The sequence below is a fragment of the Camarhynchus parvulus genome, chromosome 3, assembly GCF_901933205.1.
Source record: "Camarhynchus parvulus chromosome 3, STF_HiC, whole genome shotgun sequence".
NCBI classification, from domain to species: Eukaryota; Metazoa; Chordata; class Aves; order Passeriformes; family Thraupidae; genus Camarhynchus; species Camarhynchus parvulus.
In genome coordinates this window covers 1,359,966-1,383,419 of record NC_044573.1, presented here as the reverse complement: position 1 = coordinate 1,383,419, position 23,454 = coordinate 1,359,966, and the positions used below count along the sequence as shown (strand labels likewise).

General features: G+C 46.9%; 1 protein-coding gene across 1 annotated transcript; it reads right to left on the bottom strand.

Moving 5' to 3' along the window:
• Nucleotides 1-904: 904 nt before the first annotated feature.
• Nucleotides 905-20,639, bottom strand: HAO1 (hydroxyacid oxidase 1). Its single transcript, XM_030945786.1, has 8 exons — nucleotides 20,503-20,639; nucleotides 15,262-15,413; nucleotides 8,403-8,658; nucleotides 5,396-5,571; nucleotides 4,824-4,915; nucleotides 2,127-2,285; nucleotides 1,779-1,848; nucleotides 905-1,404 (listed from the first exon to the last, which is right to left on the bottom strand). Exons 1-8 carry the CDS (start codon nucleotides 20,637-20,639, stop codon nucleotides 1,334-1,336), a joined length of 1,113 nt encoding a protein of 370 aa, XP_030801646.1. The 3' UTR covers nucleotides 905-1,333.
• Nucleotides 20,640-23,454: the final 2,815 nt, after the last annotated feature.

Below are 23,454 nucleotides of genomic sequence, written 5' to 3'. Positions count from 1 at the left end.
CCAGCTTTAGTTCCCATTATAATATTCCATCATTTCATTACAAAGCTGCCTCTAAAGCTCAGTAAGGGATATTTCAAACTGAGCAAAGTGGGAGAGTCAGAATGCACGAGGCTGATGGGAAACAAATGGTGGAGCTGGTGATGTCAGTGAAACCATGAAATTAAGGGGGCTTTCTCTTTTTTGGTCTTCTTTAGAAATGAACATTAAATTTTGACAGCAAGATATTGAAAACCTGTGTGGCCTTTTCCTGCTCCCTGTAAAACTGCCATACCTGCAAGGGAGGCGAGACAGGTGAAGAGCTAGCCTTGGTTTTACCCAAGATGAGAACAGTATAGTCTTACTTCCTTTATTCTTTACAGCTGCAAAATTTCTCCTGAATTCAGTGGATATTTGGGTTGTTCACAGAGGCACAGATCCTGCAGGTCTCTGCATCCTCCTCATGAGCAGAATGAAGAACACCAAGATTTATCTGATTAAAAGTTGTGCATGAAACTCAATAGAGCTGCTAGGCTCTTCCCAAGTCATGGGTTAATGCCTCAATTATTCAAGCTTCCCTTTTGCACATGGCTGCAAATTCTACCAACTCTCCCAGGCAGCATCAGCCTTCCCTTGCCACTATTAGCAAATCAGGTGAAAAAATGGGACTCAGAGCTCCAGGTGGATGCAGCTGGCACAGTCTGGGCTACAGGGATTTGCAGTAGCCAAGGATCTGACATCCATCCAGTGCATGTACATAGCAGCTGTCTGATTGCAGGGGGACTTGTGCCACTTAAACAGCTGAATTTCCCCAATTTCCCCCAGTTTTGCTTTGCTCTTTGGTTCCTTACAACAAAGAGTCCTCTGGGCTCCTACAGCCTACGTGCCACAAGCCCAGATGCTTATAAAGTCACTAGGGAAAGGACACTCTGTTCATAGGAAAGCAAGATTTAATCTCTACAATCTACAGTCTAGTTTCTTTAAACAGTGAGCAAGAAGCATCTTTTGCATTTTAAATTTCAGCATTTCTGTTTATAGTTTCACTATAACAGCTAAATTACTCCCAGACAAGGAAATTAATTATCATTGCATTTGTTGCAAAACACCTTGAAATTTCTGTGCTGGTCTTGTATAAAGGCCCATCTCTAATCACACCTCCCAGTGCAGCAGCTTTCCTTAAGAGCCTGAGAGATTTGGAAGCACCTGTAAAATTTGCTTTGAGTTCTTTCTTCAGCAAGTGATTTCCTACAGAGCAGAGCTCCTCAGTCAGGATTGCAGGAGGAGGCCCACAGAAGGAATGCAGTTGAATTTTGTCTGGAAGCACAACAGGCAATGCACAAGGCAAGAGTCTTCAGACCTAAATCTTGGAAAACAATACTTGATGTCTTCGGATCAGTGTCCTGTCAATCTCTTCTACTCTCCGGCATCCTGGAGGAGAAGTTGCAGATCAGTTCAAGCCCCTGACTTTCCAACCCACTCTAAGCCTTTTCTTTATCTGCCTCATAAAAATCTCCATTCTGTCAGATGAAATCCACCCCTCAGCAACCAAACATTTGCCACTACTTTTCTATGGATTTATTGCTCTCCTTGTGAAAAAAAACCCAACAAAATAATGTTTTCACCTAATCTACTCAGTTCCCCATTTATAAGGCAGGGATAACAAGTCTTTTTCCCATTTCTCCACCGACTGACCTGTTTAGATTGCAAACATTCCCCTCATGCAAGTTGCTATAGCACCTTGCCTGGGGCAAATGAAAGCCCTAAGAAAACATGATTTCAGAGAGGACATGTTGATGTCCCACCTGTCAGTGCCATTGCCAGGCGAAACTCTTCCTTCAGCATCTGGAGAACTTCTTTTGCTCCTTCTTCACCCTGGGAGATTAGGAGACAATGAGAACTGTTATGTGTACGTTAATGTGTGTAGGCACAGACACGTATACGTGTGCCAAGAAAGGTTTTCTGCACAAACATAAATCCTGAGGGTTGGTCGTAGCAAATTTTAGCCAACGGCAAATCAGATGATCTGGATGCGCACAGATGCATCACACACGCACTCCTCTGTGCACACAGACACATGCATGTGCATTTAACAGGGCCAAGCAGTGAGTCCAGGGATCTGAAGTCATGCATGTGGGCTTTCCCTCACTTACCTGATAAGCCAGTCCCCAGAGGACAGGTCTCCCAACGAAAACAGCTTTGGCACCAAGAGCCAGGGCCTTGAGAACGTCCGTGCCTTTTCTCACACCTCCATCCAGGAACACCTCCACCTTCCCCTCCACAGCCTCCACGATTTCAGGCAAGACATCAATCTAGGAGAGAGAAACCAGGAACACAGCTTGGCTGCTGCTGAGACTCTGTTTATTTTTTGAGCTAGTTCTTACACACAGGATCCAAGCTTTACAGCAGCTTAATGAGCAGTTGCATGCCTAAATATACACCCAAATAAAACAGCTTTGTATTGAGAATCAGCAGTGACTTTGCAGGGTAGAAGGTACATACAAAGGTCAGATTTATTTGGAGAGTCACACAAACAGAATGAGAATCAGCAGGGTCTCACAAAATGGCCATCTGACCCCATGACACATATCTGACACAAGCCAGTATCTGATTCTTATGCAGAATATACAAAACAGCAGCACTAAGGAAGCCTTTTGGTGGTGTTACCTCCCAAAATTCCAGTCTTCACTAGCTTGGGGATGAAATTGGATCAGCTCACTTTTTAAATAATCATCTTTGCCTCCCTGTTTAAATTTCCCATTCATTTATCCTGAGGGCCAGCTCAGGAGCCCAGAGGCAGGCACTGTACCTACAGACAAGGAGTGAGAGAAACACGTGCCTGGAAGAACTTTGAGTTGGCTGAAAAATTTTAATCAATGCATTTTCCCTTTTGAAAATGCATCTAATTACAGGAATGACTATAGAGAAAATATAAGAATTTTATTTTTCTTAATATAAGAAAAAAATAACTTTCCACTAAGTTTTGAGCAAGGTGGGAAGTAATTTCTTTTAAGTCACATGTATGCTGCTTTCACTGAGCTCTGCTCATCCCTTTTCTCAGCTTATCCCCTGAACCAGTGACACAAGTAAGAGGGAAAAGTATTTTTGCTGTTCTCAGGTTACAAGTGTGTAACCAGGGAATTAAATAATGCCCAATGAAAGGATGAGCCTCCTGAATTCAAGCCTGGAGCATTAATTACAGGGCAAATTTTCCTACAAGGCCACCTAAATAGTTCCTATTCATGAAAATCAGGAAAGGAACCCCACCAGAAGCCAAGTATTAAGGAGACTGAAAACTGTGTGTGGAAGTAAGACAAAAGACACACAAATTCACATCTTTCAAATACGGATGTAATTCATTTCCTTTCTAATGGATAAAAATGACTAGAAAATGGGAGGAAAAAACTTGAAAGTGCACTTTGTTTTTAGATTTGGATTAAAATTTTCTTGAAGTTTGGCACTGGCTGTGATTTTCCCCCTCCCTTTGGTTTTGCTCTCTTGCCAGACATATTTTGGATCTATTTCCATATCCAGAGAGCACTTTCTACATCCTGACAAACCATACCAACATTAAAGTGCTCTAATAGCTAAAGCATGATGCAAACCATAATTAAAACATAGATTTCCTCAATGTGTAACTAGACACTAGAAATATTGACCAGCTTGGGTTCAGCTCATGGTCTGAAACCCCATGAAACTGAAGCAAATTATTATGTTTTTAAATCAGAACCATTTAACATGACCTGATGCAGATTCTTTATAAAAACAGGCACTATGAAGTAGTGTTCTTTATACCATAAACCTGGGAACACATCAGTTTTAGCAGTTCTCCTCTGCCCTGTGGTGTGGCAAAGGAGTAACTCCTAACAAGGAGTTTGCAAATTTCTTTTCTGCTGCAGTTGTCAAAAATTAATTTGTATTTCTTGTGCTCTCACGGGTTCCTCAAAATGATGCTTTTAACAACCTCATACATTGTTGCTGTTGGATTACCTCACACGCAGGCCTGCCCAAGAGTTTTAAATGCTCTCAGTGAAAGTGGGGAATACATTCCCAGGAGGTGCCAAGAGGACCTGTTCCCCTCTCCCTTCAGGGAACCAGCATGGAAAACAGGAGGTTTTTCATCAAGAACATATTGGAAGTACTCAGAGAGGCACAACTGGGCTTTGATTCCCCTCCCTTTCATTCTCTTTTTATTTGTGCAGCTTTCCCACACCAAATGAAGCAAGATGAGTGATGACTGGAATTTTGGGGTTTTTCCTTCATCCTGAGCACATACTTTTTCATTTTCCTTTACTTCTTTCTTTTTTGCCGACGGAGAAATTCTCAAATCCCTTTCACCTTTGGAAAAGTCATGGAGTAGCACGACAAGGAAAAGGAAAAAGGAAAAACTGTAATTTAACCACTCTCTCCCTTTTCCAAAGGTGAAAATACTTGAAAGGAGAAAAATGGAGAGTTTCATTCTGCCTTTAGCTGCTCCTTAACTGCAATTTTTCAGAAGCCTCCAAAGAATATTAAAAGAGGAAAAACGACCCTAATACAACCTTCAGTGTGCTGCAAATGGCAACAAGGGTTTTTCAACAAAGAATGAGAAAGAAGATGTGGAAGAGGAGAGTGGAAAAAAAAATCAGCAATATTTTCCAATTTGATCTACCAAGGAAAGGCTGTGTCTAACTCAGAGTACAATGTGACGTACATAGAGAAGTGGAGAGAGGTTATTACTCGTGGCTTAAGGCATAGAACACTTATTCCAGGTTTTTCCTCCAGCTTCCACATGTTCAGAGAAAGCAAGCAAGAAGCCAAAAGGCAGAGAAAATTAGAGATTACTGGAGCACTTTGGCATCAGTACTCACAGTAGCAGGGACCCCATCAAGCTGTCGTGCTCCATGATTTGACACCAGGATCCCGTTTACCCCAAGCTTTACAGCTTCTTTGGCATCATCAGCTAGCAAAAAACCCAAACAAGATGTGTCCTTCCATAAGTGGGAGCTTGTAGACACCACAATCAAGGAATCACTAAGAAAACCATTGTCAGCTCATGCAAAGCCAACTTAGGGCTTCAGCTTTCCAAAGCCTTGCCTCAAAACAGAAAAAGGTTTTATCTTTAAGCAACAAGACCCAAAAAGTAGCTTGAAATGTTGGAGCAGAACATTTTATCCCTCTAGATCAGCAGCCACCTCGGTTGCTAGCCCTTATTTTCTCTAGTATGTTCCAGAACTCATCAGTTAGAAACTCCTTTGCTGAATGACTTTGCCCACTGCAAAATCACTGGCATGATGGTGCCAATGGTGGCACTGGTGACAACACCAGGCACTTCTTTAGGCAGCTGCTCCCACAAACACCTTCACTGGTGGGTTCCTGGTGGTGCAGGAGGACGTGACAGCCCTGCCCTTGCCCTGTCCCAGGAAGCAGCAGGCCTACCCACCCCTGAGGATCCCCTTCAGCACGATGGGCAGCGAGGTCAGCCCCCGCAGCCACTTGACGTCCTCCCAGCTGACGGTGGCATCGATGGCCTCGGCGACGTACACAGCCAGCCCGCTGTCCTCTCCAAAGTCCTTCCCTGAGGAAAAGGCCAGCTCGCTGCTCGAGAAGTTCTTCAGGCTAAAAAGTGACACAAAACACAGAAAAACAGTCTGAGGAGGATTCTCTGCAGTCACCGTGGGTCCCTAATGGCAGCATTCAGTATGCCCGAGGTAAAGCTTTGCTGCACTGCAGGGCAGGAGCAAAACCAGCCAGTCCCAGCAGGTCAGATCCCACTCCTCAGCAAGCCAAAACCTTTAGCTGACAGAGCATTTGATAATCAACACAAGCACTTGATCTTTAATGTTCTGTCCAACCTAAGCCTTTCTATCTTTCTATGATGGTTTTGTGATAAATCTGGGGCAAGTTTCTCTGGCCCAAGGTAACAGTCTGACTTCTATAGCAAAATAAATAGGGCTGGGTATTGTTTTTCAAATCCAGGGAATTCAGCTGTGAGAGGAATAGGGGATCAGGGAGGAAATAAAGTTTTCTTATGCTCCATGAAACAGATGGATATCCATGAAGCCTTGCAAAGAATTCAGAATTTTCATCTGTCCAATAAGGCCAACAGCCAGCCTGTTTACCTTGTGTCCTTTTTGTACATTTCCTTGTAAAACAGAGAGGAAAGGAAGCTCATGTGAAAACACTGCTGTTACTTGGGTGTTTCAGCAACAAAATCTCCCAGGTTCTAGCACATCCACGTCCCAGTTGCCCTGCTCTTCTGAAATTGTGTCCAGTTCCACATCGGGCTATTTAATACTCACATTTCACATTTTGGGAAGTGCATGAGTGTTTTTGCATGGAACCTGGCTGGTTTCACTGCTGATTTCATGCCTGCAACAAGCAGCATTTCACATAGCTTTTCTGTTCAGCTCCAGGCCCAGAAGCAAATGAGAAAGGAGCAGGCTCTCAGCAAGATCCAGCTTTTCAGCTGTTGGTTTGTGGAGGGTGGGGTGCCCAGAGAAAAACAGAACCAAGGATAAGATTATATAAATAACTGTTGTTTTTCTTGGCCTGCAGAATGCAGATCAACACTTGGATGAAGGTTGCTTTACATACATTTCAGAGCACAATGGCACCTTGTTGTTGCTTTGAAACTTTGTTGAAAACCTGAAGCCAAGAAAAAGTTATCACATAAATGAGCAGAGCCCCGCGCTAGGAGAGTTTCACCATGGCCTCTACAACAAAGCTCTGCCCAGGCAGCACTCAGGGATCTGCAGTGATTAGTTGGAACCTTTAAGGATTACTCCAATTTCTCATTATTTCATCCTGTTCACTTGAAACCTTGTTATATTTGAGCAAATAGAACAAATATATTTGGGGTGGGGTCAAAGTGCTTCAGAAACGCTCTCCTGCTTTCCTCAAACGTCTTTGGGTTGTTGGACTCGCATTCAGGAACTCCTCAATCCCAGGCCTTAAAATTCTATTGCCCCTAAAAAGCAAGCTATTTTCATAATTGCCTAATTTTATCTTTCAGAGTAAAAGGTCACAGTGTATACTGATGATGTGTCAAACACAGATCTCTAGCACGATTACAACATAGGGCACACACATAGCAGTGTGGTGCATTTTCATGTTAGATGCATTATGGCTTTTCTGCTTTCTGGTGCTTTCCCCCTAAAACTGCATTTTAACAGAGAAATCAGGGCAGAGTTCAATTCCTCTGTCAACTTTCAGCTCTTAGCTGCAAGTACAAGTGCATAGGGAAGAGTCAACACCCCAAGCTCTGGAGGGGTTTTTGCCGGTAGAGAAGAGCAGAGCCCCATGGCTTGTCTTCCTTTTGAATAGTATGGAAATTAGGAAAAACCTCTGCGTGTGACTTTTGCTAAGTACATTTACTTACAACATGTGTACAGCATAACACAACAGTCTTTGGAGACATAGGAAGAACAACTCAATTTCATTGATAATATTTAAAACTAGCTTTCACCTAGAACTCACCTCAAAGTTTATCTGCTTCAAAACACATTAAGCTATTTTCTTTGTCTCTTCATTTTTGTGTTCACTTTCATGCTCTAAATAATTCTAACAGCTGTCATGGTAGACTGTGGTTGTTACCAAGATCTACATGCAAGAACCTCACAGGATTTTTAGCTTCAAGTCCTGGATATCCCATCGAGTAAATATTCTTCCAACCAGTGCTTGGCTGCTAGAACTGTGCCAGCACTTCAGCATATGTTTGTCAGAGGACTCTACAGTCTATCAATTTGTATTTACAGAAGGCCAGGCAAATCAGCACCCTTAAACATACCTGTAGGGTTAAAATTCTGGTTTAACTCTGTTAAAATTGAATTCCTCATTGGCCCTGCAGTAGGGAGGAACTAGAATTAGTGCTGAAGTCAATCGTGATGCCACAAATTCTGAGACACAGAAAATGTCCCAAAACACACCGTGGGGTAAAAATTCCCCTCATGGAGAATTTAGAAAGACTGATATCCACATGTTTCTGTATTGGAGTAAAAGAAGAGTTGGAGTTGCTCAAAAAGGGGCTCTGCAGTTGGTAGCGACATGGCCCTGGACCCAGAGCAGTGTCACAGGACAACATAGAAGGAACCACAACATCTTTTGGAAGGGAGTTTTGGCCCACTTTTGGAGCCCAGCCAATTCTGCTGCTGGATCCCAGTGCAACATCAGAGCAGGTCACACCAGGCTCTGCCCAGCTGAGGTTTGAAGATAGCCAAGAACACATTGCTCCATGCATTAAGAAATGCCCCACGTCTCTCACTTCAGCAGCCTGCCTAGCACAGCATCTTTTAGTGTGCCAAGAGCCAGGAAAGCTTTGTTTCGGCCCAGAGCAGATGGCAGCCCAGGCAGACACACGCACAGCCCCGCAGAGCCGTTCCCAGCCCCACCTTCTCCCCCAGCACCGCGAGGCGCTGTCCCGGTCCCGCACCCAGCAGCAGCGGCGGTACCTGAGGTGCGGGGGCAGCCGGAAGCGGTTGCGCACGTCGGCGCGGCGGCGGCCGAGGTACGGCGTGTCCACGGTGAGGAAGATGCCGCGGTAGCCGGCGCTCTCGGCGCGCCGCACCAGCGCCGCCGTCACCCGCCGCTCCTTGTACGCGTACAGCTGCAGCCAGCGCAGCCCGGCCGGCGCCGCCGCCGCCACCTCCTCCAGCGACGACGTGGCCCAGGAGCTCAGCATCATCCCCGTGCCCACGGCCTGGCAGGCTGCAGGAACACAGAGTGACAGGCTCTAAACAGGAGCAAATAAACGCATTAATGCATCGCAGCTTGGTGGATGTGGCCACGCTGCCTCCCAAAAATCGCCCTCCACACGGGCAGAAGTGAGTTTTTTGGGATGCTTGTTCCTAAGTTGGAGCCTGCTTTGCTCTACTCCTGGTCACGTCTCACAGCAGACACCAGGGAGCATGTATTTTCATTGGGTCAGTGGTATTGTGCTGTCAGAACTCAGTACACCCCTCTGGGTGTCCAGAGTCTCCAGGACCCCAGCCAGGGGGCTCAGAGACCCTGGCACAGAGCCCAGAACACCTGTGGCTTTGATTATGACCCACACAGCAAATTAGCAGCTTTGTAAGAAGTTTAAGCAGTGTAATAATGAAATTATCACTAGGTGAAAAAGTAGATTTTAAGGTTTTTAGAATAGGGGTTTCGGGGACAAGATAGAGGGACTTGGGCATGTCCAGCCTCTCTTCTTCTTCTCTACCTCCATCTTCTGCTGCGATGTTAGGGATTAGTTTAGAATAGAAGCTCACTGTCTAACATAGGTGCTAGGTATTGGAAAGTAATTGTAAACATTGTATACGTAGTTTGTAGTATAAAGAGATAACACCACCCCGGGGGCAGGCAAAGTGCCTCTGTCTGTACTGCTGAGCCAACCTCGGCTGGACAGGAGAAAAATTTTTATAGATAAGATACAATAAACTACTCTGAGAGCAAAAACTGAAGAAGTCAGACTCATTCTTTGAAGGTGCGGGCTGAAACAGAGACTTTACACAGGTTTTGGGGCTGCAATAAACTGCAAACTCCCGAGATTGCGCCAGTGTCAAACCACAACAGGCTGCCAGCCCAGGCTGCACCAGCTAACCTCACACAGATAAGTTTTCCTGAATCTATCACTCATTCTTTTTGGAGTAATCTGCCACTTATTGTAAAATAAAGGGAAAACACGCTGTAAAACTCAGAAATATTATAGAAAGCCTTGTTTTTCCTTGGTCTACCACAGTATGCATATTTTTAATGTAAATGGACCTCTGTTTCAAGACGTCATCCCCAGCCCATGGAGGAATTAAAGAGTGGTCTTTATGACAACATTTTATTAAATAAGGATTACAAGCCTCTTGGAGTGGAAACTTATGAACAACTTATTCAAACAAATTGGTTACACCCTCCCAGGGCCACCAGCCAGTTTTCCCTCACTGGAAATCCAGCAGCAATCACCAAAACCTCTCCAGTTCACAACCATCCCATTCCTCTCCTTTAAACTACTGGACATAATTCCCCTCTGTGCTGGGAATGCTGCAAACCCAGGAATTGCAAAACACAGATAAGGGAGAAATGTAAATGTTATGGTTCAATCTGCCTTTAGGTATCCATTTATTCCCATTTTTGCCTTTTATTCCCATGTCTACCTCTATTGCAAAAGCAAAAATTTAGTTAGAAACTGCACAATAAAACATTTGTGGTGAAGAGAAAATATAAATAATGGCATATCACCATATCCTTTCAACTTAGCTGCCCATGTAGCAACAGAGAAAATAGTGCTTTTCTCTTATTTAAGATCAGGTTTAAGCAGTTTGGTTCAATGAGAGTTCAGCCATCCCAAACGGGGTTATGGCATTTTCATGCAAGCATGCTCACAAAATTCCCCTCGTCTCTCCTGCAAAGTCCACAGCTCTCTGGTGAAGCACCAGCTCAACACATGCAGTTAAGATCTCTCACGCAAATCCAAAGTTCACAGACAAAATTTGTCAAGGTTTTCAAAATCCCAGTTTTGTGGGTTTTTTTCCAGGTGTTCTTTTAATCCTGAGCCTTGCCCAAAGGACACATTGACCCCTGTACACCCTGCAGGCTCCTGTTGGGCTCTGTGACAGCACAGAGAGCGCAGCAGGAGCCACGCACAGGGAGCTGGAGAAGTCCATGGGATCACAGAAAGGTAAACAATCTCCTCCTCATCCCCAGTCCAAACCTGCCCTCTGAAGCCATTCACTCTTGGGGAACTCAACTGAGGTGTTTTACACAGCAACAAATGGCACAGGATGCACTTAGGAGCCCCAGTGGGGAACATAGCACTGACCTTTCTTAGCCCTTTTTCCATCCTGAAGCCTCAGAGCATCCTCCTCCCATCTGGTGGGGCATCACCTCCTTCCCTGCTTTGGGAAGAGTGTGGAATTTGTCCCTGTGGGCAGCTCAGAGGAAGAATACTTCAGGGAGGGCACTGGAGAGGAGCCCAGCTCAAGCTTGCAGATTTTGTTGGGGTTACCTTGTATGGGAATGGGAATTGCTTTTTTCCTCTAGCTGGGCAAATTCCCCTAATTTCCCTTTTAGGGGCATCCCTGAAGCCCAGCAGTCAAACTGCCCCACTGCAGGCATTTTTTCCCTGAATCCAGAGAATCCACTGTCCCCAGGCTAAGGGCCAGAGGACATTCCTAGGGATCAACACCATGTCCTTTCGGCACAGCGGCATTTCTCAGGACCAGCAGCCGTGTTCTGGGAGCTGCATCTCCCGAGAAACAGAGTTGTTTAAAGAACTCCACACTGCTCTCTTGACAAGCCACACTTGGCTGAGAGATCCCTGCCAGCCTCTCCTCCCTCAGCCCTTACCAAACCCTGCGTGAGAACAGTGCCTGCCATCCCCTCACTGACACAACGCGTTCTGTCAGCTGCACAAGAGGGCTGAGGGAAAGGGACACAGGGCCAAAACAGATCTGGGATCTGCCTGGGCACACTGAGTCCCCCAGCCATGCCACTCTTGAGGGGAATCCAGGCCAGCTCAGCCCAGGCCACGCTGTCCCACGTCAATATTGTCCTCTCCATGCCTTTGGAGTGACATTAATCTTCGTATCTCAAAATCAACCTCACCTTTTGACCACATAGGTAACAGCTGGGTACAAAGCACAAAATGAAATAAACGGCCAGATCCCTTCTTCCCAGTCACAGCCATGTCTGATGGGCAGAGGAACCCCAAATTTCAGTGCTCAGCATCACAGAGAGAAAAAGCACAGTAGCAGCCTGTTAAGAGCCAAAAGAACAAAGGTGTTGCTCCCTCTCCAGTGGGAATGACAGAGCTGCCAGAAACTCTAAACCAGGGGGAATAGAACAGCTTTGCAGCCAGCGCTCCTGTGCTCCATTTGGCAGAGCAAAGGGTGCAGTCATGTCACAGGTGATAGTGAAACCCTTCCTGAGTCAGCAGCAGCCTGGAGAGGGCAAACACAAACTCCAGCCTGAGCTACTGTCAGTGACAGCTCTCCAAAGCCCTGGCCAAGAGCACAGTCAGGTTCTCAGCCTGATTTTCTGCCATCCGTGGAGAAGCCAAGGAACTGCAACGCTGCTGTGAGGTGAAAACAGGAATTTAAACCACCCATTAAGTGCAATGTGGAATGAGCAGGAATATAAACACAAATCTCAATAAAATAATGCTACAGATCTGTTCGTAATCAATTAAGGTTGAAGAAAACCTCAGCTATTTCTTGCTGAGCAGCTGGATGGTGCACAGGATTTTGAGTCAGGGTACTCGAGGTGGGGCCCGTTGGTTTGCAAGCACAGCATGAAGTCATGGTGGCAAAGGAATGCCTTGGCTTGGAGGAACAGGGAATCTGCTGATGGACAAGCAGGAGGAAAAAGATCCCATAGAATCAGAAGGGTTCCATTGAAAAGTGTTTAGAGAACAAGCTTTTGCTCTTTAGTGGCTAAGATTATTCATCGAATTTGGCAAATATTTTTAGTCAAAGAGGTTGAAATTGGAGTGGGAAGGATGAGAAAAAAACACCTAAGTCAAAATGTCATGTGTTGATCTTTTCAAAATGGAAATGTTTTCTCCTGAGCTGACACTTTTGTTTCAAAACAGAACTATAGCTAAAAGCATTAGCCAGTAGGAAAAAGAAATAAAACATTATGTTTTGGATCAAATGAAACATTTCAGTTAATCCAAAACAATTTTCCTCCCAATTTTTCAGTCTCTACTGAACAGAAAATCCATTCTTTGGAAAATTGCCACGTACACTGATGAACTACAACTAAAATGCCAGGGAATATACTTGAAGGAAGACCTAGAAAAACTGGGACAACTGCCAAGGTGCATGAAATTGTTTCAAGGACAAGAGAGGTTTCTCTGCAAGGAAGGACTCCTGCTACATTCAGACAAATGTCAGAGAAAACTGAGGAGCAACCTTATTCCAGCCTGCATAGACATTTTTAAAAACTCATTTATAACTTTAAAGTCTAGCTAAAAAGAGTGCATGTAAATGCAACACCTGGATTTGAGGCTGTGCAAGGTTTGACCATGACTGCAGTTTATTCTGCTCAGAGTGGGCTCACCTAACCTTTGAATCACTTACATTGTGCAGGCTGGCCTGTCACCAGCATCTCTTCAAATGACAATTGGCTGTTTTCCCTAGAAAAGATTCTTTACTCACACAAAAGCACTGCCCATGAAGGGTGTTTCAGGTGAGCTGACAGACCCTTCCCTGCTCTGGGGAGGTGCACACCCCTCCCCAGCAGCTGTGGGACAGCATCCCTCAGGAAGCAGCAGCCCCCAAACCCTGACAAGCCCCAGAGCAAGAAGTGGTGAGGGCAGGGAGTTCTGAGGGACACCATGACATGCCCTTGTCCCCAGAGGGGACATTCACCCTACAGCACGTGGCCAAACCTGCCGGGAGAGCAGAGCAGCTCCAAGCAAGACAATTCCTGTGGCTCCAGGAAATTCCTCAGGCATTGTTCTCAATGCTCAGGGAAGGAGCTGCCGTTGCTCTCCTCACCTCCCTGCTCTGCAGGGCAGCATGGTGAGAGCCAGGATTATCCCTGGGGGTCAAGGCAGACTGGTGGCACACAGGGAGGCTCCTCTGGGAGCTGCTGTGTCCCAACAGGAGCCAGGGAAGGGGCAGGACTCAGGCCACGCTGTGCCTCTCAAGGACCATGGCCACGGCAGAGGCACCACCCCAAAGAGCACTTCCTGCACACCTGAGCCAAGAAAAGCCAGGCTCATGGAGCATGCCAGGCTTGGCAGGAGCCACAGCACTATGGATCAGGCTTCCTTGGCTTGTGCAAACCCGTGCAGCTGAAGCAGAAGCTGAATTAAAGCCACCAAGAGTTTGCTCACTTAAACCCTGCACTACCTCTGGAACAGGAGAGAAGTTGGATGTGGCAAACCCCCTGATCCCAAGTGTCCCAAGTTTAAGAGAACCCTTAAACCAAATGTGTACTTTACAGCTAATTTCTGTCATCTTACAAGGTCAAACCAAAAGCTTGGCACCCAGTGCCCCTCTCCTCCCCTAACAGCACAAAACCAAAGCCTTTTTTTTTTCCACCAAATGCCAATGCAATACAGAGGAGGTGATTTTAATACTGCCCATACTTTGAAAGCAATGAAAAACTCACCAGCTCCAGGGGCTAAGTTTACTGGACCATACATTCCAACTTTTGGTGGTGCCAGTACACTGAGCTGTGCCAGCTTGAAAACCCAGGAACATTAAGTGCAATAATCATGTGTTAAAGTTTGCAATGTGGTACCCAGCCTTATTACACCACTCAGCTTTGCATGCCATTGTGGATTTATGCCTTAAAATGTGGCCAGGCTGCAGCATCAGTGGGAATCTTTGCTAAGAAACATCCTGAATGTTGTGTTCCGAATCTCGCTCTCACCGTTGCATTAATGTTTGCCCTTAATGTTTCAGAGTTTCCTCCCTGCAGGGGCTGGCCCGGAGGGGATCCGCGGGAGCTGCCAAAGGATGGGGCAGCAGCAGGGCGGCCCTTCCCCGAGCGATCCGAGGTGCTGCAGTGCCATCGCGTGGAGTGCACCAGCACCTACAAACAGGGACAGCACCGGCGGCTCCTCATACAGCTCCTGGGAAGGGAAAAGCGCGGCCCCAACCACGCTGTGAAATGGGAGAGGCGTGTTTTTCACAGATAGCGCTGCAGCGCACCCCGAGCACATCACAGCGATGAGAACTGAGAGCAGCCCCCACTGCAGGGCTGAGAATTCAATTTGCTTCACACCAGCATCTGCTGCACTGGGCACGGAAATGCTGCCAGTGAATAACCTAAATAGGTGATATTTTAAAAAGCAATAATCCTGTGCATGGCTGGGTTATGTGCCCTTTCCTTTCAGCACGGGAGCATTGAAATGCACAGCCCACCCTCTTCCTCAGATCTGGTGCCATCCTGCAGCCAGAGTTAAAGGAACAGGAGACAGTCCTCCATCTGAATTCTAGTTAATATCCTTTTGAGCTGCAGCCTCTGTGTTGGCAACATCTTTGTGCAGCTTCTAGCCCAGAGGGGCCCTTATCTCACTGCCTCCCTAGGATGCTCTCAAAGAGATCGCTTTCAAGCGAGGATTCTTGCAGGCAAACAAAGGCCTCAGAACTTCTGGAGCCAACTCTCTAATAGGGAGAATGTTGCTGTGACAATGTTTACAGTTACATAGAGCGTACAGAGAGGTAGATAGACGTTTCAGTTTTATATGCAACAAATTATTCCTCTCTTGCATCCTTCCTTTCCCCCACCCCTGAGGAGCAGCTCAGACCCCGCAGGAGCCCGAGCCCGGCCGGGATAGCCCGGCAGGGACCGCCCTGTCCCTCCCTGTCCCACCCCGCTCACCTCGGGCTGTCGCCGTCTCTCCGAGCGGGTGAGCCATGCGCTGCATCGCGGTGGCGGCCACGCACACGGGCACGGTGACCCTGTGCCCCAGCACACAGGTGGACAGGTCCATCACTGACACGTCCCTGAGCACCCGCGGGTACAGCTTCCACCTGGCACACACACAGACACACTGAATTTAAAGGGCTGCGGCAGGGGGAGTGCACAGGAGAAGGTTCTGCTGCTGTCTGTGGGGCTGGAGCAGAATCCCAGAGCTGCAGCAAAACCCCTGCAGGCACAACACCTGCTGGGAGCCAAGAGCAGCGAGGGTGAAGGAGGCAGAGACCCCTTGAACATTTCTGGCTGGTGCTGTTTGAAAGGAAAGACAGGAGCTGTAAAACAACGAGGTTTGTGGTGAGTCTCAGCCCCCTGAAAGCCTCGGGGCAGAACGGGGTGCCAGAGGCTCTGTGCACATGGGGAAAGTCTTCAGCCACCCTCAGTTACCCCTCCATGGACTAAAGAACCGACAGACACGGGATTATTGGTAACACAAGCCTGGCCTGCAGGCTTGGAGCTCCCTTTCCCAAACCAGAGCAAACTAAACCACATTTAACCTGAAATTACCATTTACTGCAGCCAGGCTGGACACCACAGGTCTGCACACACAGAAATTTACCTTTCTTTTCCTCCCGCACACAGAACAGCATCAGAAGACCATGATCTCTATTATGGGATCAACTAGGCACCATAACACCCAAAGTTTTATGAGGGGGGCTGCATTCCTGGGGATACCTGTGCCATGGGACTTGTCCCATCATCCAGTGCAGTCACAGCACTGCCACCACTAGAAGCCACAAGAGGGGGTGCCATGCCTGGGGCTGCCTCTCGTGAGCTCAGCCAGGCCAAAGCTTCCCTGCCAGCACCGACCTCTCACCGAGGCCTCCCTCCCTCCAAAAGGGCTCCCAAGGCTCCTGAACTGTAATTGCAGAGAAGAAGTAAAAATTTATGGTCTAAATACTGCTGAACCTGAGCAACTGCTCAGCACTAGAATGCTCAAGACTGATAATATCATAATTACCAGCACAGAGAGAGAACCAGAGCCACTGCTACCCTCTGACAGGGAGTAGAGGTGAGCTTGAGCATTAAAGTGAAAATTCAGGGGGAAAAGACAAAATCTGTTTTACAGAAAGATCAAGAGACATTTCCCCAAAAAGCCTGGGGCAGATGCAGGACGAGACCCACCTTTCTGAAGGCCTGGAGCTGTGCCAGCTCTCCAGGCAGTGCTCCCCATGGAGGAGGAGGACAGTTATGATGCTTGGAAGGAGATGTGTGCCTGTGCAAGTCAGCTGTGCTGCTCAGTGCCAAAACACACACGGCAGGAACATCTCCTCACACTTGTTTTCATGCCATTGTAACACTTTGTTATTTTTCAGGGGAGGATGGGCTGAGGGTGGGACAAAGTAAACATGACTTCTTTCTCCCCCTCTTTTTCCTAATCCTCATTCTGAAGGCTTCCACTTTGCCCCGAGATATCTTTTCCCAGCAAAGAAAGAAAACAAAAATCCCTTTGTAACCTTGCTGATTTATGGAGTCAAACCCAAAAGCATGAAGGATGTGAAGCATCTCCCTGTTCCCCAGGCTCCTGGTTTCTCAGATTGGTGCCTGCCTCTGCCATCTCACAGCCAGCCTGTGAGGGTCAGTCCCAAGGTACAACACCCCTGTGGTGCTTTTGGCTGGGAAGAGAAACAGGAGGAGCCAAAATCCCCCCAGCAGTGCATGCAAGAGAAGGGATGCAGTCCCAAGCAGAGATCCATGATCAGGTCACATCCTCTCAACCAACATCAGCTGGACGGGTGCTCCTGACCCAGAACTGAGCACTCCCACAAAAACACCAAGATAGCAGAGCATCATTATTCTTTAGTAAAACCTGCCCTAAATTGGAAACTCGGGTGTTTCCAGCTCTGAGTTGGACAGACATTTGAAAGCAGTGTTGTCTGGACAGAGAAATGCCCTTCACAGCAGCAAGGAAAGCTCACAGGCAGCATTTCCCCATCACCGGGGCACACTCATTCAGCTGCACACAGCACCTGCTTCCTCCAAGTCCTTCAGTGAAACATTTCCTTCATATTTTGGAAAAAAACTTGGATTTTTTTTTTAATTCATCACCTCCTCATCACCCACATCTTTTCCCCAGCCAAGTCCACACTGGTGTGCTGCAATCAGCAGGTGACAGTGAGTGTATCCTTCTTCCCAGCTGGAAGCAGGAGGTGCTGCAGAGGGGAAGGCAGCAAGCGCTCCCGATTTAGGCAGCTCCAGCTAAAATCTATTTTGAAGGAAGGATTAAAAGGAAGGAAGGGGGATTAATCTTTTGGGTTCTTTCCTTTTTTCTCCATGCTTTAAAAAAATTCTGTTTATAAATTACCTTGCAGTGGGGTCAGAGGCAAGCACTGGCTGCTTTCAGCTGGGGAAAAACATTGGCATTTTTGAACTGCACCATATTTTCAAGCAGCTCCTCTTGTTCCTCTCCTGAGTTGTCCCAAATCCCCTCATGCTGCAGGGCAAGAAGCACATTTGGAAAAAGACCCAGTGCTCAGGCCAAGCCTCCATCCTAAACCCAACCCAGTTTGCTGCCCTTCTGTCTCCTACAGCTCCACTTCCCTTCAGGGGCTGGTGCTGTGCCAGGCTGAGCAACAGCTGCTTTTCCTTGGGGACAGTGATCTTCCCTCCCAGCATGTTCTGCCATCCATGCTCTTTTTGTGGTGCACTGGCAGTCTGAGGTGAAAGACATTACAACAAGAACCCACAGATGAACCCAGCACTGCTTTTCCACCCTCACACCTCACCTGAACAACCACACACCGTAAAGGTACAGGTTAACCATTCCTGCTTCTGGTTCAGTTTTGTGCTTTCTCTTCCATTTAAACTTACAAATATTTAATAATCTGCAAACTTTCTAAATCAGACTGAATCCTGCAACCAGGCTTCTGACAGGGAACGCAATGGCAAATGAAGCTGAACAGACTCCTGTCTTTCACAAAATCATCTGACTTGGTGATCTTTGTGCCTCAGGGGTGTAAAGTCCATCTGACTTTATATTTACCCACAAGCTGCAGGCAGGAACACCAGGACTGTGTGAGAGTCAGAGTGAGCAGCACTTCCCTACCTGTAACAACTGGGCCATGCTTCTCCCAACAGCATCCAAGGGAAAAAGGGTTTTTCCAAGTCCCTTGTGTCCAATAGGTCTAATAAACCAAAATATTACCAAGTTTTTATAGCAGGTGCTACCTTTTAGAGATGTATTCCCAGGAAGCCATTGCAAACATGGTCTAAGGACTGTTCATGGCAGCATCCCACGTGCTGAGAAAATGGCATCTTGTTTTATGTCAGATAAATACAAAGGGAGGGAGAGCAAAGACAGAAACACCTCCCAGCCCCTTCATCCCCACTCTGCTGAGGGGCAGGGACCCAGCACTGAGGGACTTTCAGCCACACCAAATGTCACTGATTTCTTCTCATGTCTCAGGCACTGCTAATGAACATCTCCAGTCCCAGGCTGCCTGCAAACACCACGGTTCCAAACACCTAAAACTGGAGAGTTTTACTGAAAATCTGATAGAAGATTCAGCAAAGATGAGGCAAGCCTGAAGCCCACAGACAACCAGCCCAATGTGAGGAGGTCTCTTTTCAGAGGAATCCATCCCTGTGGCAGGAACAGCTTCAGAGCAGAGCTGCCCTCATCTCCCTGCTCTGCTGGTGCCAGCACACCAAGGGATGTGCCCAGCTCTTTGTTAGGCTGTCCCTGGCAGCTTCAGATCCCACCTCACCACGATCAGCTTCAGCAGTTACAGGCCAAACACTCGCTGCTCCTGCAGTTTACTGCCTGCAAGTGCTTCCTTAGAGAGTCCTTTCCTTAATGCCTCATTTTGCTTTTATGAGGGCAAATAGCATCAGAGCATCTGGAAGCATTAAAAAAGGTACAGTAAAAATCAGGTGAGTGCTACTCCATCCCCTCCTGCTCCTATTCACTCCTCAGGGCAATCTTTTGGCTTGTGTTTGAGCCGGGGAATTTCTGTGATGGCAGCTTCTGCATGGAGCCAGGAGGTCTGGAATAAGCACTGGAGATGAGTTGTGTTCTCTTGACATTATAAAGCTTTTCTATGTGTGTCCTTAAAATTAAGGTTGCGACCTTTGAGATCCTGCTAAATGAATTATCACAGAGTCTTCCACAACCTTCAACTTGCATCAGATTTCAGCTGAATGGCCCACAGCCTGTGGAAAAGCAACCGGAGCAGTGAGTAGCAAAGCAGGGAGGGAGAAAGAGCAAGGACAAACCAGGACAGTCATGGTTTGGTTTGTTAGGCTCAGAGGAACTAAAGACAAAGCCTTTACACAGACAAGTGCAGGGGGTTAAACCCAACAGAGCCCCAGAAGGAAGGAGATGTCAGCAGCTGTTTGAGCAGCTTGACTGGGCTCAGCTGGGCTGAGGGGAGCAGCCTCCAGCTGCCTCCTGCCCTGCTCAGGGACATTTGGGAGCAGGGAACCAACTGATGGATGCCATTTGTGACACTGCCACAGCAAGTGCCCCCTGACCTTGTGCTTCTGAGGCTGACCTAAGCTCAGGTTTTGACGACAGTTTAGAGGATCAGTCTAAGTCAGAACTGGTTTAGAACAGTTCCCAGCATTTACAGCATCTCGTGGTGAAGGGCTGACCTGCTGGAAACCCCTGAGCACAGCTGGGCCACCCAGGAGTGAGCCCCAGCTTTCCCCAGGGCTGGGAAATGCAACTCCTTCCTGCAGCTCTAATTCAGCTCCTTCCTGCACAGAACTAATTCAGTTTAGGAGAACTAAGGAAAAGGCAAAACTGACTGAGGACCTAAAAAGTACAACACCGCCCCACAAACCCCTTGCTGGCACTGTAACCCAAAACGCAGAAATTACAGTTTCATTGTCTGATTAAATACTGGAGCTGGAAGACTCTGGAGAGAATTTCTGTTAACAAAGAACCCAAATGCAGGCAAAAATAAAAAGGTGCTAATGGATTTTAGGGACTGCTTTTTGACAGAAATTGTTAGGTGGAGGAGTGAAAGAGGATAGAGTTATCCTGAAAAATCAGCTGAGAGTCTCTTTGCTAAAATAAAAAGACATTGCAGAGAAATTGAGTTTTGTTCACAGAGAAAAATCTAAAATTGCACCACTAAACCCACCAATAAAGCAGAACTTACACCCCCTGCCTCCCACCCCAGCCTTCAATCATCCTCCTACCTGGAGAACGCTGCCACATTCTCTGCCAGGGTTTCCTGGTCATCCGCCCCAGATTGGTAATAATCGAACACAGACTTGGGCAGGAAGCTTCTAGCATACTCCTCAAAATCTGCAATGCACACTGGCGTGCCAGACATGTCTGCAGATCTCACTGGCTTACTGTATTCCCACTCCTTTAAACTCTGGAGTTTGGCTGTAAATCATTAATATGGGACCTCATCAAGAGTCAACTTGTCTACGTTCCCCCCCAAAAAAAAAATAAATACACCAACTTCTTGTGTCATATTGGACTTCAGCACCATCTTAGTTCATGTGGTCAGGGCCAACCTAAAAACATAAAATATGGTAAAAAGGAAGAAAATTAGTAAGCAAGGAAAGAAATATGTAGTCAAACCTCCAGTAACAGGAATGTACGTTCCCCTCTGTCATCCAAAAATACCCAGGAGACTGAAAGCAGAAAGAGTTTGCTCACACCCAGAAAGCAAAATCTTGATTTGGATGATTTCTAAAAGCAGGACCCAGCTGCACATTCAGGGTAACACCTAACACAGGTGAGATTGCAGTTATTGCCATTAGAATCCTGGATACACCAAGGCCAGTTGCAGAGACCCAGCTGCCAGACATCCTTGGGCAAACGGCTCCTGATTTTCAGGTAATTCCATCTCCACAACCCAGAGGGCTCTCATTATTCCTCAGGAGTCAGATTGCACCCACTGGCTGGAAATAAAATCATCTTATCAAAGACACAACCCTCATCCAAAGTGTAACAGACTTCAATAATAATTTTTGATTTCTCCTTGTTTTAAATTTTAAAAAATCTGCAGAGTTTGAAAGGGGCTTTCAGTAATTGTTTGACAGGGAAATTAAGAGTATTTCTTGTGTATATATTCATTTTTTCAGCTGCAGACTGTACATTAATATCAATTTACACACAATTACACCACAAGGCATTTGTCACATATCAGTGTCAGAAACAATTCAAATGCAAACTGCTTTAACCTTGGCACTTCACTGCGCTTGCAGCAAAAAACTGGGGACACGTCTGCTTGCATTTATGTAAAGTTGGCATCATCTGTGCTAAAAACAGGTATTTATCCTGGAGCATGAGAAAGGAAGTGCTGCATGATAGCTGAGCATTCTAGTATGTGCAGCTGAGCTCAACCTTAATGAACTCAAAAGGTTTTTATGTTGGGAAGTCACAAAAATTTGTGGAGGCAACAATAGTGTGGCACCACTGTTCCCCTCTCCCTGTTCTGTAACGTCTGTATTCTTCAAAACTCTTCCCACTTTGATATTTATTATTCCACTTGCATGCTTCTCTGACACATTCCCAGGATATTGGTGATTTACTTTAATTGTCCTAATTTGTCACTCAGGCTCAGAGTTCCTCTTCCCTCCCCTGCAGTGAAGTTTCTCAGGTGCCACCTTCTGTGGATCCTCCCACATGTGCCAGTCAGACCCCAAAGCTCCCCTGGGACCACTGAATTCCTGCTGCAACCCAGCCAACACACCTTGGGATGCTCCTCAGAGCCCAGGGGCCCAAATGGAACTGGAGCCTCCAGCAGGATCCACCACTTCCCATGCTGGCTAGCTGCTGAGCTGGGCTGAGCTGGAAGGTGCCGGTATCAGCACACAGGGAGCAAAACCAAGGAAAACGTGAGATTTAATGCCAGGTCTGCCAGCACACCTGACACCAACACACACAGCTCCCCTCCAAGTAATTGGCTCCTCAGTTAATTTCTCTGGGTGAGATTTTCCCTGCCTGCTTAATGAGGCTTTGGCTGTCTGACCTTTAACCCTGGAGCCAAGGAACAGCATCCATTGTGGCTGAACAGCCGAGAGCTTGCCTGAGCAGCCACACAAACCTCACTGCCACAGTCCATGTCAAAAACCCAGCAGAGTCAGGGTGGTGTGAGCATCCCCTCCCAAAGCTCCTGCTTCTCCCCTGCTCCTTTGGCAGGAGCTACAAAAGGACAATGGGGTCACACCTGGAGCTCAGCTGAAGCAGGCTCTGCAATGGAAACTTCTCACTGTGGTTCAGAAAGATCAATCACCAGTTCCAGAGGGAAAACCCCACAGAGGGTTATTGAACAGAGACACACCTTGTGGCTCAGAAAGCACTACTTGCAAAAGCCAAGAAGACTTCAGAGAAAACCCACAACATGCTTGTCTTGGTGGCTGTGACTTGCTAGAAAGGGAGACTTCTGCACAGCATTCCAGTCTGGAGCTGTGTCCTTCTGCAGGATCAGGGACAACATCAACAGTCTCCTGTCAGCACACCAAAACCTCTGCAGGGGAAACACGACCCAGCTGGGACTTTCTCCCTTCAGTTAGCTGCAGTAAAGATTAACTGGAGAAGTTAACTGCAGCATAGAACTCAAACATTTTAGTATACAAGCCATTGCCCATTTCTCAAGACTGCTGTGCAAAGCTATTTTATCAAGTACCTTACACAAGTAAAACAGTTATTTTTGCTTCTGAATTCCCCACTAACAATTTCTCTAAATAAAGTCATAAAACAGCCATTTTCTAGAGTGTTTTTGCACAGCATCTTACATCAGTCAAAGCTGAACCAAATCATTTTGTCCCCTCCAAGTCAGCCAGGAGAACCAACAGAAAACATTTGTGATGTTTTTACCCCAGCAGCCATCTGGCAACTCCACTGTGAGAGTCCAAGCAAAGGATGCTGCAGGGATGAGGACAGCTCCTTGGCCATTCAGCAGGTGCCTGCAACAGGCCCCTGGATGTCTCTTTTGGGAAGTCTGGACACTGCTGGGATGGCAGAGGAGCAGAGCACTGAGCAGAGGACTCATTCTCCTGGGAGGAGCTGGATGGTTCTGAGTGCAATGAAACCAATCCAGGGCAGACTTACAAAGTAGATCTCAGTGTTACTGCTGTCCCCACAAAAACAGCAACACAGACAGAAAAAGTGCCCTTATCAAGGTGATCTTG

Excerpts from the sequence above, each read along its gene's own strand:
- HAO1 (XM_030945786.1), bottom strand. The coding sequence starts at position 20,639 with ATGTCTGGCACGCCAGTGTGCATTGCAGATTTTGAGGAGTATGCTAGA. Across the intron at positions 5,572-8,402 it reads CGGCTGCCCCCGCACCTCAG|CCTGAAGAACTTCTCGAGCA; the intron begins GTACCGCCGCTG and ends GTCACTTTTTAG. Across the intron at positions 1,849-2,126 it reads TCTGGGGACTGGCTTATCAG|GGTGAAGAAGGAGCAAAAGA; the intron begins GTAAGTGAGGGA and ends CTAATCTCCCAG.